The sequence below is a fragment of the Monodelphis domestica genome, chromosome 2, assembly GCF_027887165.1.
Source record: "Monodelphis domestica isolate mMonDom1 chromosome 2, mMonDom1.pri, whole genome shotgun sequence".
Lineage (NCBI taxonomy): Eukaryota > Metazoa > Chordata > Mammalia > Didelphimorphia > Didelphidae > Monodelphis > Monodelphis domestica.
Window position 1 is genome coordinate 460,082,474 of NC_077228.1, and position 14,872 is coordinate 460,097,345.

A 14,872-nucleotide genomic window follows, 5' to 3' on the forward strand; every position below is an offset into this window, starting at 1 on the left:
TCCACAGTTCCCAGTGACCTAATCATTGCCATTACTGCTAGTCTTTTCTGTGTTCTTCCTCTTTGATCAGTCTATGGCATTTGACATTATTATCTTCCTTCCTTCCTTTTATCCCTTCCTTTCTTCCTTCCTTCTTTCTTTCGTCCCTTCCTTCCTTCTTTCCTTTCTTTCTTTCTCCCTGACCTTCCATCTTAGAATCAATACTGTGTGTTGGTTCCAAGGCAGAAGAGTGCTAAGGGCTAGGCAATGGGGGTCAAGTGACTTGCCCAGGTCATCCTTCCTTGAATAGGATTTTGACACTCCTCATTCCTGGTTTTCTTTCTGAAAGCTTGTCAGCCTTGTTTGCTGATTTATCATTCATGTCACAGTCCTACCTGTGGGTACTACCCAAGCCTCTGTCCTGTCTCTTTCTTCATAGTGACCTCAGCAACTATAAAAACTCAAGTTATCCCTATGCAGATGACTCATCGACCTATACTTGGTCCCACTGTCACCCCTGAGCGTCAATCCCAAAGTGGATGTTCCTGAAACATCTCAAATTCAGACTGAATTTACTATTTTTTCCCCAAAACCTACTCCCTCTCTCATTTGTCTAAAATTCTGTCAAACGCACCATTTTTTAGTCTCTCTGTGGAGGAAGGTGGTACAATGGATAGAATGCCAGGCCTGGCATCGGGAAGATCCCAAGTTCAAATCCAGCCTCAGACACTAGCTGTGACCCTGGACAAATCACTTAAGCCCATTGGCTTGTTTCTTTGTCTCCAAGATGAACTGAGAAGGAAATCGTGTAAAACACTCCATTCTTTGCCAAGAAAACCCTAAAAGGGACATGACTAAAAATGACTACATACTTACAATTAACTGAACTCATGTTTCTTCACTCCACATATCCAGTTAGTTGCCACATTTTGTTGTTTCTCCCTCCACAACATCTCTTAAAACCCTTTTTTCTCCACATGTCTACCGTTTTAGATTAAGGTCTCATCATCAGCCTAATTGGTTCCCCTTCCTCAAATCACTCCTTCCTCTGTTATCCCCTGCACAATGCCTGGCACATAGTAGGCATTTAGTAAATGTTCGATTCCTGCCTTCATAGGTGGTCCTTTAGCCACTGGGGTTGTCAGTCATCTGGATAAATAGGCATCACTTAACTTGGATAAGTCTACCTGTAGCAACAAAGAGGTGAACTTTATATCCTTCCAAGACGAGTAATCTGAGCACCAGCTCCAATAGAAATGTCTAAAAATGGAACTGCAACGTACAAGTCCACCTTTAAGACGAGGCTTTTCTTTCTGAGAACATGTTTAAATAACTAAAATTCAGTGTTTGTCCAGTTCTCTTGAACTCACCCTTCCCTGGGTAAAACTTTGCAGAAGTTTCTTTCTTTCTTTTTTTTTTTAAACCAAAAATTCATCTTACCTCCCATCCATGCTCCACAAAGACCAAGCTTTTGTTAACTCGTACCCTGTCCCACCTTCTTTGTATTCTCTTTGGGCTGCCCCATCTTTCTAGTCCCCCCGTTTCATCGCCTCTGTGGAATCCTCGGTTGTTCAGGATCCCCAACCCCCCCACACCCCCATCAATTCTCTCTCTGTGGCCCTGGTGTCCTCTTTCCTCTATACCCACCCTCTCTCAGACGACTGCAGATGTCTTTTTGCTGCTGTCCTGCCTCCCATCTACCCCTACTCCAAATCCACCCTCACCCAAGCTGTGCCGAGAGCTACAGAGGGGGCTTTTAGGGTTTCAAAGATGAACTTCTCTTGGCATTTAAAGCCCTTCCCAGCCAGGCTTTATCTTACTTGTGTAAAAATTAATATCGGTAATAAAAACATATTTTATGAGGTTTATTAAGGAGTATTAGCAATCAAGGATACAAAATTAAAACCACGTGCCCGTGACCGATTAGCCCATTCAAAATCCCCCGCTTAGTTTACTTGATACACTTGCTACATCATTGCAATGGAAGAAGACGTGGGAGACGTTACTGCCAGTTAAGTACCCATTGTGATCTCGCCTACATGGAGACTCAGGTGGGATTATAGGGAATTCTGGGACCAATAATTAATTTAGATTTTTAAGTCGCAACTATAAAATTGTCTTTACACTTGCTGACGGCATTGCATGACGTGTCTACCATTTTGCACACAAGATTCCACCCCCAGGGTTCATTGTCCCATGCCTCCCCCTGCTTCTCCACTTTCACATCCCAAGACTCTCGCTTCCTCCAAGGGCCAGCTCCAGCACCTACATGAAGGTGAAGCGGGCATTCTCCCAGCTGCTTGAGCCTTGGCTTACCAACATCCACTCAAGTATACCTAGCGGTTTGCTTTCGGTGTCCACAGCATGGGTCTAATAATTAACAAGTGAATCAGGAAAACCCATTATACCCTACAGAACTCAAGGGGAGGCTGGCCCAAAAGGGAAGAGAATTGTCTCCATCCGTTTCCTGGAGAGGCCAGTCGGAAGGGGGACTAAGGTGTATATATCACAATATGTACCTTATTTGAAATTTGAAAAAATTTTGAAAAAAAGGGTTGAAATAGTGGGTCACTGAGGTATGTGGATGATATCTCAGTCCCCTTTTAGTGCAGTTTTACTGTTTTATAGTCTGTGCTTTACTCTACTGGAACAGCCACAACTAAGTCTTCCTAGCAGTTGTAAAAACTAACAGGTTTATTGGTAAATAAGAGGGAGGGAGGATTGAGGATGTCCTAATCACTAACCCTCTCACTTCCCACTTTGCTCTAAAGCCACCTCAAGGTGGATGCTTCTATTTCTTGAGGCTCCCTACAAACCCTTCCTCTGCTTCTGGTTGATAACCCAAAAAGCCCTCTCTATTCTTCCTGACACTATAAATCCTCCCTTTGTTGGTTTATCAGGATGAGGCAGGTTTCAGGATGAAAAGGATCAACTCAGGATGTTGGAGTTCAACCCAGCTAGGCTGGGTCTGAAGTTGACCCTCAGCCCTCACACCAACAACTGCCTCTGGACCTCGATGTCTTTTTGTCAGGGTTGAGAGTCTGTAGGATCTTCTTCAGGATGGTTTCCTCAGGTGAGGAAAGGCACTCCCAAAGAAATGAAAAGGTTTCCCTCCTCTCACTCACAGGCTGGTAGAAAACAGGCTCGGCAGAGATCAGTTCCTTCCTCTCTCAGATCCAAGACAGGAAGAGCACTGTTGGTCGTTGCTCCTTCAAAATCTCTCTTCCCACATTTCAGAATCTCCTCTAAGGTTCCTAGCATGCAGTCATGCTAGCCTCTCCAAACCAACTTTTACTACACTTAAATTCATTTATATTCCTGTAATTTCTACCATAACAGGGAAAAGACTTGGAAAATGGATGAGATGGGGATCTGTTCTGGTTGACACGGCAGATTTGTTTGCTTATGAAGTTTTTGTCCCTCCCACCCCACATGGAAAGAGAAAATATTTTTGTTAAAAAAAGGTTTGGTTTTTTTGAAGTTTGTTACAAACAAAGGCTTGTAGGATGAGTAGAACAACAATGTTCACAAATCAGTTGGGGGGAGGGGGACATAAAAAACAAATAGCATTAATATTTTGAAAAATGAACCACATCAAAGAATTTCACCCACCAGGAATATGTGCTCCAATCTGGGACACTGAGCAAATAAATGACTGACATGCTTCTCATTCATGGATATTGTTGAATGTGTTTAAGTGAAAAATTTGATTTTGTAGATGTCACTTCAATAGTCAAAATGAGGCTTTTCTGCTAAATATGAATGGAGTGGCATGTGAAAAACTTCAAGGTTTAGAAAAGTAATTATTCTGGGCTGAATGACATCATTATTATTTTATCTGTACTAGAAAGTAACTAGAAAATGACCAGCCTTTGGTTCATATAAAGTGTTCAAAAAAAATATTTATTTATAAAAAATACAATGAGATCAGTTTATGCTGAGAAATGCAGCAATAAATACAGCTGAAGAAAACAAAGCAACAACTCTACATTGATACATTGGCACAAACAGGAAGAGTAAATGCACTCACTGTCCAAACCTAAAACTTCTGCAGGCTCACTTTGTACAAGCTCCTTTAGTAACACTACTCCTTAAGTGTTTGGTCAGCTTAGGGATTAGAATGAATACACATTTAATCACAAATGCACATTGATCATGACTTTATTTTAAAATTAGCAAACAATACTGTAGAAACAATGATATTTAAATCTCTAAAATGCTGCATCTCAGATTTAGTTGGCAAAAAACACATTTAACAATAAGCATGAAAGTTTCAGTCTTCCATGTAGAAACCAGACAGGACTAAACTGTAAAAAAAAGAAAAAAGAAAGTTTCCTGTGGTCCTTTGTAAAATACCAGTTGAAGTAGAAGATTGTAAAAATGCATAGATCTTTAAGAAAAGAACTGGCTGTACAAGAGAACTCTCCTTTCACAGTATTCCTTTTTACTTCATATGCGAATTATTGGTTATGCTGTAGAATATAATTGTTACAGCACTAAAAGGCATCTATTTAGGGAAGAGGCAGAGAAAGGAAAAAGGAATGTATGTAAGGCAATATTTCTTTTAGGTACAATAAGCATAATAGTGTTTTAGGAAGACAAGATAAAAATTACACAAGGCTAGCTTGGTTTTCACTGAATAAAACAATGGACTAATACTGAGCTTTTTCTGTGCAAATCTAATCATCATTGGCCTGGTCACTATAATATTCACAATCTCTTGGATAGTCATCTTGGTACTCTACATGATAGTCATCTGGATATTCTGCCTGATAATCACTATCACTGATTTCAGACCCATTTGTTCCTGTTCCTTGGCTTCCGTTATGTATTACAGGTTCTGTTGGTGCAGCACAATATTTGGGATCATAGACTTGTCGTCCAAGCCCATAGACACTCATTCCTTTCTGAGAAGCAACTTTGTTGGTACCCATCTGTAGCGAAATCGTTGAGTTGTCCACTGGCTGTAATGTTAGCTTCTGATCATAGATGTCTCTTCTGGTACCGGGTGCTAACATTCCAGCCTAGCATATGAAATCGGAATAGGAAAAACTAATCAGAACAGCATCCGAGATAAACACCTTTGAGCGAGTTTGGGATTCTCTGAGCAAAATGTACTCTGGTTAAAATGTTCTGATTGAAATAAGTCAGCCTGAACTGGATCAGTTACTAGGTATGCTAACAGCATCGATGTCTAAATCTGATGTTACTCATTCTATAAACAATATGGACCCCACAAATACTTGGTGACTTAAGTAGCACATCCTCTGATAACAAATACCTATGCCTTAGGAAGACTTGCATGTCTCTGTGCATAGCACTGTTATATACCCTAGATAGAATACATTCCTTAAAATTACAATAATCCTACCAAGGAATTTTAAGCACAGGATTTTTAAGAAGCTTATCTTTTTCTCCACCACAGACTTCCTGTTTTCAAAAGGAATTGCATTTTATTCTGAAGATCAGGTTTTTATAACAGAGGCAGCATTTCCACCTTGTTCATATGACACAGTCCATCTTAAAATTATCATCACAAAAAATCCAAAGAAGCACTTACCTGACTGGCTCCTTTGTTAGTGCCCATCTGCAGACTAATTGTTGTCTGGTCAAAAGGCTTGTCAGTTTGCATTTTGGGATCATAAAGATGCCTCCTAGTCCCATAAGCAGTCATTCCTGCCTGGCTGGCACATTTGTTGGTTCCCATCTTTTAAGAAAATTGGGGGTGGGGGGTGGGGAGGGCAATCTATATAGTTACAACTGTGAAAAATAGGCCTCAAATTTAGAAGACATGCTTTTAAGAATTATATTATTAGAAGTGAAATATGATTCTAATTCCAGTCTCATAGAAAGACTATATATCCCTGGGCTAACAGATTAGTCTTTAAGACCATATTGTTTTGAAAAACAACACCAAGCCTGGTTTTATAATGCTAGAGTTTCTTTAATTATCTCAAGGATCACAGAATCCTACAAAACAAAAAATTAATCTGAATTTTGCTTTAATGACATTCAACACTTTAAAATGGAAGAATATTGAAGAGTTCCATTATTTCATTTTTCAAACTTCAGAAAGAATTAAAATGATAGTCTATAAAAAGGGTAGGCAAATTAAAAAAAAATTTGACTTTTCTATCCAGGATGCGCTCTCTCTCCCCGTCTTAAAAAAAATACAAAAAACCCTCCCTTCCCCTTCCATCTTAGAATCAAGATTAAGTAGCAATTCAAGGCAGAAGAGGAGTAAAAGCTAGGCATTAGGAGTTAAGTGTCTGGCCCAGGGATCTGAGACCACACTGGACCCAGGACCTCCCATCTTCAGGCCTGAATCTCTATCCACAAGCTACCTAGCTGCTCCCAAGGACTCTCAAGCCAGATTATCTACTGCTATAAGACTTTACACATAAAGGGAGAAGAAAACACCAACTATGTCCTTACCAACATAGATTGTTATAACATTTAAACCAAAGCACAACTTCCCTCCACAATGTTTCCCCTGTTTTGTGAGGAATCACTTGTATTTACCTAAGTGTTAGGGCACTATGCACAGTTGGAGCTTTTGGGGGGTAGGAAAAAAATTGAAGAATTGCTGATATATGTAAGTGTTAGCAAAGTGCTCACTCTTCTTACTAAGAATGCCAACAAGTTGGAGGGATTTGTACTGTAGTAACTAACAACTGACAAGGTTCTCTACAGGATAAAGTAAAAATGTACCAATGTTTTTCCCAGCTCTGGAGTTACTTTGGGGGAGGGGGAAGCACAAAAAAAGAAAACGCTGATAGGATATAGACAATCAGTAGAGTAGGATCCAAATCCCATTGCTGACCCTGTGAACAATAACAAACAGGGCTATAAAGATCTAGCCTCAGCCTTCTACCATTCATTTTTGAGTCCTTGATGGCTTTCCTGGCTATCAGTTCCTGATGACTCCAGAATGTTCTCAAAAAATCACAGCAATAAAACAAAGTTGGGTCAGAGTAAGGCTGTAGATGGCTCTAAGTATGGTTCTGGTCCCAAATATCCCTAAGACTACTATAAGAATGCATCCCTGTGAAGAACCACACAATTTTAATATTTGGCCCACCTTTCTAAGGACATTTTAAAACTGAGGATTTAGATTAAATTATTAGACCCGTTTTAGGTCTCCAGGCTTTTATTCTCTTCCTCACCCCACCAATTCTTTTCAGCCTGGTCCTATATATACTAAAATGACTTTGTGGACTAACATATGCAGCAATCTAGATTATCAAGGCAAGTCTGACCATCCAAATATCACGAACAAGTAAAAGCACAAATTACCTTTTTTTTAACAATGCCTTTGGCAAAAGCAAAATCACAAAGGAATAAATGTTCTTCTTTTTATTGATGTTGATAAGTGTGAAGATGGGATTAACTCTCCCCTACCCATTTTTAGTTTTAATCACCAGAAGTGTACACGCCCCCGTTTTATGCTTAAGTGAGGGGAGGTCCATGCTAAAGTGGGTGACAACTCAGAAATGACTGACTGCCCCTAGGCAGTCCTAAGAAAATTTATAATCTATAATTGGTTCACATAAAGTGGAGGAAGGCACAGGAAGTGATGCAAAAAGGTCTTTAAAAGTAGTTACAACTTCCTGTGAGACGGAGTTTTTTTTTTTGCAGGAAGTTTTTCAAAGTGGTGGTTGGAGTTCTTTTTAGGTTGTGAAGGTTGGTGGAAGATCATTTGGTGAGACTGATCTTTACTTTGGATGGGTGAGTAGAAAAAGCTGACCTTCCTTTCCTGACTTCTGGAAAAATTAACATCAGATAGACCTCTCTTTCAGAGATTGCGTGGGTGATAGATACCTAATTTACCTCTCAGCCCTCTGGCTGGGCTTTTGGAGCCCTGCGGAGCAAAGCCAGGTACCAGAGCAGATCTCATTAAACTTGATTTCTTACTCTATCCTCTTTCTCATTTCTCTACCTTACTCTTTACCTCTATTTTATAAATAAATAATACTACTACTAAAGTCATTTGACTTGAGATATATTAATTTCAGCAACCACATTCTTATATATTTAGTCCAACTTTAATTTTTTAACTCTTACATAAGGCATTCACAAGTTTACCATGACCTTAGAAAATGGTATCTGCTTTCATATATAATATGTCACCTAAAACATAAGCTAACACTTTCCAGTTCTTTTGAGGTCCACAAGCAGTATTTCTTTGGTTCCACTGCATGATAGGAAATCCTCAACTTTCAAAACACACATTTATATAATTACAAAAACTATGTGCCAAAAGGAATTTTCCCCAGGTTTCTTTGACTTGGTTCCCATTTGCATGGATATCCCCAATGTCTAAATACAGCAAAGCTGCAACATCCACATTTAACCACTTAAGTTTTATATATATTTAAGTCTTATGCTAAAACATCCACATTTTTTAAAGAATTCATTTTTGTCATTTGCATGAGCTTAAAATTCTGCAAAATCAATTTCCTTAAAATAAAAACAAGTTTTGATTAACAAAAATATTTTAAGTACTTTTCTTTGAGGAAAGAGGATTAGACAAGTCAAAATGTATCCCATTACCATTCCAATTCCTTAAGTTTGATTTTCAGTTAAATACTACCTTTTAAATGTCGTACCTCACTGGACAATACTTAAGAGCTATATAATTTATACCATTATATAGCCTTTTTAATGGCTATCTTCCTGTCCCCTCTCCTCCCCAGTTAGCTTAGTTGTTATGGAAATTTGAACAGAAAGACAACTAACATATTTACCTCCTTATAGCAGATCAGACAATTTATAAAAACTTAATGCATGGTTATTTTGTAGAAAGAAAACAAAAATATTTTTAGGGAGCATATATAAAAATAGCATGTGTTACTTGCCTGCAGGCCAATCACACTTTGTCCAGCTTTTAGTTTTCCTTCATCAAAACGCCTTGCTTGCTTTTCTGCATATTTGACACCAATGTCAATTGTCGTATGGAATCCTTTTGTTTTAGCCTAGATATAGTATAAAAATGTATTTCAGGATGACCATTTAAACCATGAATTTACCATCAGAATCTTATAATGAAAGAGGGAAAAAAATTATGCCTGGAAGAAGGAACCAAAATACCAAAATGTTTGTCTAAGTTTCTTTAAAAGGTAAACATCAGGACATTTTACCCGATTTTTGAAATAGGGGACAAATTCTCAAATCAAGTCATGCTAATATTATAATATTTCTTTGTATATCTCGCTTTCAGTGAAGTCACTTATGGTATATTTTTCTGCTGAAAGTTAATTTCCCCAAACCTTCAATGTAATAGTCTCTCATCAACAATTGGTTTTATTTTAGTTAAAAAATATATACATACCAGACCTGCTAAAGCTACCAATGTAGTCTGAACTTGGGTCATGTTTCCATTTTCAAAGAGATCATTTGCTTCAAAGATGTCATGTGGCTTCATACCATAAGCTTGAATGGCTTTAATAAAGTTACCAATGTTCTCCAACTAAAAAAGGAAAGATGGTCAAATTAAAATTCTGGAACTAAACAGTCTGGTGCTTAAGGCCTAGGTATTAGTAAAAAAAAAATTTTTTTTAAATCAATTTAGTTACTGTTTAGAAAAGGACATCTTCCTTCATAGGGTAGTTACTAAATAATTTACTCTAGGGAAGGTGTTCTGAATTGGAGTCTATGAACTTTTAAGGTTTCCTTTTTCAATATTTTGATAGCTATATTTCAACCTACTTTGCTTCCTTTGTAATTCTACGTATATTATGCATTCAAAAACAGTACTTTGAGAAGGGAGTCTTTAGGCTTTAGATTGCCAAAGGAGTCCATGACTTAAAAAACTGTTAAGAAACTCTGCTATAGAGGGGAAGGAGGAAATCAGATAGGTTTTATACAAAAAATCTTCAAAGATACTTACACATCATTTTGACAAAGAATAACCTAAATCTTTAATAAAATAATTAGAATGCTCTTATTTTTCTGAACTATATTATATCATTAAAATTTCTACCCAATTCATCCCTCATCTTAAAGCTACTGACATTAACTGCAAGTACCCCCCCCCCCCCATCATATTGGGTCCTCTTCTTTTATGATCTCCAACTTTAATTATCTCTATCTGTGCTGATGACTGTCAGATTTATCCAGCTCTAACATTCCTCCTAACATCCAGACTTGAATGTTCAATGCCTACTGAACATCGCAAACTGGATGTCTTAAGCTATTTAAAGGCATCACCACCAGTCTAAGTGTCAGGGCCAACGCTACCCTCTCGCTGCCCACATCTAACTTGTTGTCATGTGCTCTTGACTTCCCCTTGGCCACATCTTTCATCTATGCCCCCTTCTCTCCTCTGACACTGCTGCCATTGAGTGCACACCTTGGTATCTACTCACCTGAGTAGAAGATCCTTTCAGGGGACATCTCCCTGCCTCAAGTCTTTCCCCACTCTAGTCCACACTCTGTTTTCAATCAACTCCTGTCACTCCCTTTCACCACCAGAATCTAATATTTTAAAATCCTCTAGGATCCAGGCCTTTGTAATCTGACCTCACTGCCCATCCACCAGACACTGCCTGGCTGTCCCTCTTTCTCCTCGTCCGTCCCCTGCCTCCCTGAAGTCCTAGCTAACATCCCCTCATCTGCAGGAAGTCTTTCCTGAGCCTCCTGAAAGCTAGTGCTTTCCCTCTACTGGCTATCTCCAATTTATTCTGTAGGAAAATGCATGTTGTATCTCCCATTAGACTGAGATCCTCAAGAGGAGAGGCTGTCTTTTGCCTTTCTTTGGTATAACCAGCACTTAGCACAGTGCAGGGCACACAGTAGGTGCTAAATAAATGCTTGTTGAGTTGAAATAATAGGGGTCAAGTGACTTGCCCAGGGTCACACAGCTGGGAAGTGTCTGAGGCCAGATTTGAACCTCCCCTCCCTCTCTAGGCCTGTCTCAATCCACTGAGCTAATATTCTAAGTTCTAAGCAAGTTCTAAGGCAAGGACTTCTAATCTAACAGAACATACAAATAACAATAAGTACTATGTAAGATACAAAAGCATCAAATCAAAATGCTATTAAAGGGAAATTTTAGAAGCTCTGTCAAGTTCATCTCCTTTAGAATAAGAACTATAAGAATTCAAAGAAAAAAGTTCAATTTCTAGTTGGTATCTCAAGGAAGTTTCACAAAGGAGAGATGAAGCTGACAGAGGCAGACAACAGGAAGAGAATATTTTGGGTGAATAAAGCAGGTTCAGGGCAGTGCAGGTAACAGAAGCGAGTGGGTTGTATTTAGACTTTATTCTGTGGGTAGAAGGAAGCTATGGAATGTTTCTGAGCCAGGTAGGAACTGGAGTGGAATAATGCTTTAGTAAAATTAATCTGGGAGCACTGAATAAAAGAGATTGGAAGAGAGGTGGAGGCCTGTGACTGAAAAGGGAAGAATTGGTCAAGATGAGGACCTGAAATGGGGTAGAGGCAACTAAGTGGTGCAATGGAAAGATCAATGTACCTGGAAGCAGGAAAATTTAAGGTCAAATTCAGCTTTAGACACTTATTGTCAAGTCCCAAGTCACTTAACCTCTGCCTATTTCCCCCATCTGTAAAATGGGCAACTATCATCCAGAATTGCCATGAAGATTGAATAAGATGATTCCTGTAAGACACTTTGCAAACCTGAAGTACTATATGAATGCTAGCTATTTTTATTAAAAGGTGAGAAGGATAATAGGACAATATGGTGAAGGCAAAATCTACAAAATAGTACAAAGGAATGAAAACTTTGGTGGAAGAATAACCAATAAATATTGAGATTTCCAGGCTGCATAAAAAGCGTGTTTGGTGATAGAGGGCAAATTACTCTACTTGGGTTTCAGAGAAGATATTTTAGATAGACTCATCAAATATGAATATAAAAGATCTGGAAGGGATTGCAAATTGGCCAAGAATGTCAGTACTCAAAAATAGCCTGATGGGCTAGAAGGACAGATGGGCTTAACCTAATGAGATCATGATTACTTCTATACCATCTACACTTGTGTTCCAACTTTTCATATCCTAGAGAATTGGGAGGGTTAATTAAATGAAAGCTCATTTGTGAGTGGTAATAAGATAATAAAATCATAGGCTGCCAACACAACTGCTCAAAAGAAAAGATTTTATTTTTACACACACAGAGGTATATACATTCATCCCAATATAGTTGATCACATATCTATGTTCAATTTTGAGCTCTGCACTTTAAAAGGAATATCTGCAAAATAGAGCTCACCTACGAAGCAACCAGGATGACAAAGGAAATCCTAATATAAAGCTGCCTCAAGGTCTCTGGGAGGTCTCAGTCATGGTTAAGAATCTTAAGTACATGAAAGAAAAAGTTAACTTGAGGGAAACAGATTTGGGCTCACTGAAGGAAAAAAACCATCGACCAACTCAAACATAGGTCCTGCACCTTTCTGGAGGTTGGAAATTATCAGGTCAAAACACCATGTGCTTCATCGCAACTTCGAATCCTGTCTGAATGCTACTTGTTAGTGCAGGGGCACTACATAAGCATGGCACCATACACCAAAAGCTGGCTGAGAGCAGTGGAGGCCTGTGGGGGGCTCAGCCGCATTTCTTTCTGCCCCAGACTGCTCTGGGACTCCAGGCAAGTCACTTAAATACTCAGTGCCCAAGCAACTCCCAAGGTCTTCAAACCACAGAACTGGTGCCTCCCAGCACTGGGGAAGGGTGGGCATGTTTCCTCCCTGAATTTCTTACACCCATAAAAAGAGAGACCCAGGGAAAAGGAGCAGTAATTGGCAGCTACACATTCACTCCCCACACCCACATGTACCACTGCATTTTACCGAATCCATCTTACTTATAAATAAACCAACTATCCCCAATGCAAGATTTTATTCAAGGCATTTTATTTCAAATGACAACCAGGTTTTTGGAAGATCTATAAACCACAAAGTCTAGGAATAATTCAGAATCCTATTAAAAGGAAATGCTTACTCAAATTTTTGATAAAATGGCTGTGCTGAAACCTAACTCACGAACATCCATAACAAAGAAATCATTCAAAGTGAACTGTGCATTTTCTGCTTACCTGAGGCCAGTTTAATGAAGATTCATTAACTTTCTTCACTGAACCTGGCTGTAGCTTGTTTATAAGTCTGAAAGGGAAAAAAAAATACTGAGACAAATATTGTCATATCTAAATTTATACACAACATAAATGCCAGCTTTTAAAGAACTACAAGAAAATTTGTATGTGATTCTAGTTCTGAAAGTATCTAATAGTTCCTCGCTGGAGCACAGAAAGACAGGTCACACCAAGAAAAATCTCAGAAAGCAGACAAGCCTGGATTATCCGGAATAAATCTTCTGGGTGCAAACTTACTCGCAGAGTATGATGCCATCTTTTAAGCCCAGCTGAAAGTTTGTCCCAATGCTCAAGCCTGTAACTTCTTCTATCCAATTGCGAAGATCTTCCTCTGCCTGGTGGTCATATTTGGAGGCAATCTGTAAACAGATAGATATTTTAATATTTAATTTTAAGGACTTCAAGAAAGATATTTTAGTATTTAACTATTAAGACTTCAGGTGATACTATACAACAGTTTTTGTTTTTTTTTTATCACCCATTAAATTTAAACTAGTACTTGGAGATATATATACCATCTATACTTGTGTTCCAACTTTTCATATCCTAGAGAATTGGGAGGGTTAATTAAATGAAAGCTCATTTGTGAGTGGTAATAAGATAATAAAATCATAGGCTGCCAACACAACTGCTCAAAAGATTTTATTTTTACACACACAGAGGTATATACATTCATCCCAATAGTTTAGTATTTAACTATTAAGACTTCAAGTGACACTATACAACAGTTTTTTTTATTACCCATTAAATTTAAACTAGTATTTGGAGATTTACTCTAGATATTTAATTGGATGGTCTCCTCAGAAGATATAGTGACTGAGTTTTAGTAAAAAAAAATTTTTTTAATGACTTCTCATAGATAGGGAGGAGCTTGAGGAAGGAAGAAAACTGGAAATGACAATTAAATGACAAACTTGTCAGATTGACCAGTATGACAGTAAATGAAAGTGATAATTATTAGAGGGGATGTGGCAAAATGGGGATACTAATGATACATGGAGTTATGAACTGATCCAATCATTCTGGATTCTGGAACTTTGCCAAAAGGGATATAAAACTGTGCATACCCTTTGATCCTGTAATACCACTACTAGGTCTGAATCTCAAAGAGATTAAAAAGAAAAGGGAAAAGGACCGACTTGTACAAAAAATATTTATAGTAGCTCTTTTGGTGGTGGCAAAGAACTGGAAATTGAGGGAATATCCATCAATTAGAGAACAGCTAAACAAATTGTGGTATATGATGGTGATGGAATACTATTGTGCTATAAGAAATGATGAACAGGATAATTTCAGAAAGAGCTAGAAAGACCTTCACTAACTGAGATGCAGAGCAAAGTGAGCAGAACTGGGAGAACATTGTACCCAGTAACAGCAAAACTGTGGGATGATCGACTGTGAAAGACTTAGTTACTCTCAGCAATACAATGATCCAGGACAATTCTGAAGGACTTAGGACAAAGATTATTATCTATTGCCAGAGAAAGAACTATTAGAGTTGGAATGCTGATTAAAGCATACTTTTTTCACTTTAGTTAATTGTGTTTTTATTTTGGGGTTTTGGTTTTACATGAATGTTCTCTTACAAAAATGAAAAACATGGAACAATGTTTTGCATGATTATACATGTATAATTCAGATCAAATTGCTTATCATCTCTGGGAGAGGAGAAGAAGATAATTTGTATCTTTCTGCTTCAGAAAACTTCAGAAAATATTCTTTCTTAATTAATTTTTAAAAAGAAAGTTGAGTACTAAAGTTCAGGAAGAGATGTGGCTG

At 38.2% G+C, this 14,872-nt stretch overlaps 1 protein-coding gene across 1 annotated transcript in view; it reads right to left on the minus strand.

Moving 5' to 3' along the window:
- Positions 1 to 3,863: 3,863 nt before the first annotated feature.
- The window catches only part of CNN3 (calponin 3), a 40,276-nt gene continuing 29,267 nt past the window's right edge, over positions 3,864 to 14,872 (minus strand). The window contains exons 2-7 of the mRNA XM_007485003.3: positions 13,331 to 13,452; positions 13,037 to 13,103; positions 9,311 to 9,448; positions 8,838 to 8,954; positions 5,540 to 5,686; positions 3,864 to 5,003 (exon numbers count right to left, since the gene is read on the minus strand). Of these exons, the coding sequence (XP_007485065.1) occupies positions 4,659 to 5,003; positions 5,540 to 5,686; positions 8,838 to 8,954; positions 9,311 to 9,448; positions 13,037 to 13,103; positions 13,331 to 13,452 (936 nt within the window). The 3' untranslated portion in view covers positions 3,864 to 4,658. The remainder of the gene's footprint in view (positions 5,004 to 5,539; positions 5,687 to 8,837; positions 8,955 to 9,310; positions 9,449 to 13,036; positions 13,104 to 13,330; positions 13,453 to 14,872) is intronic.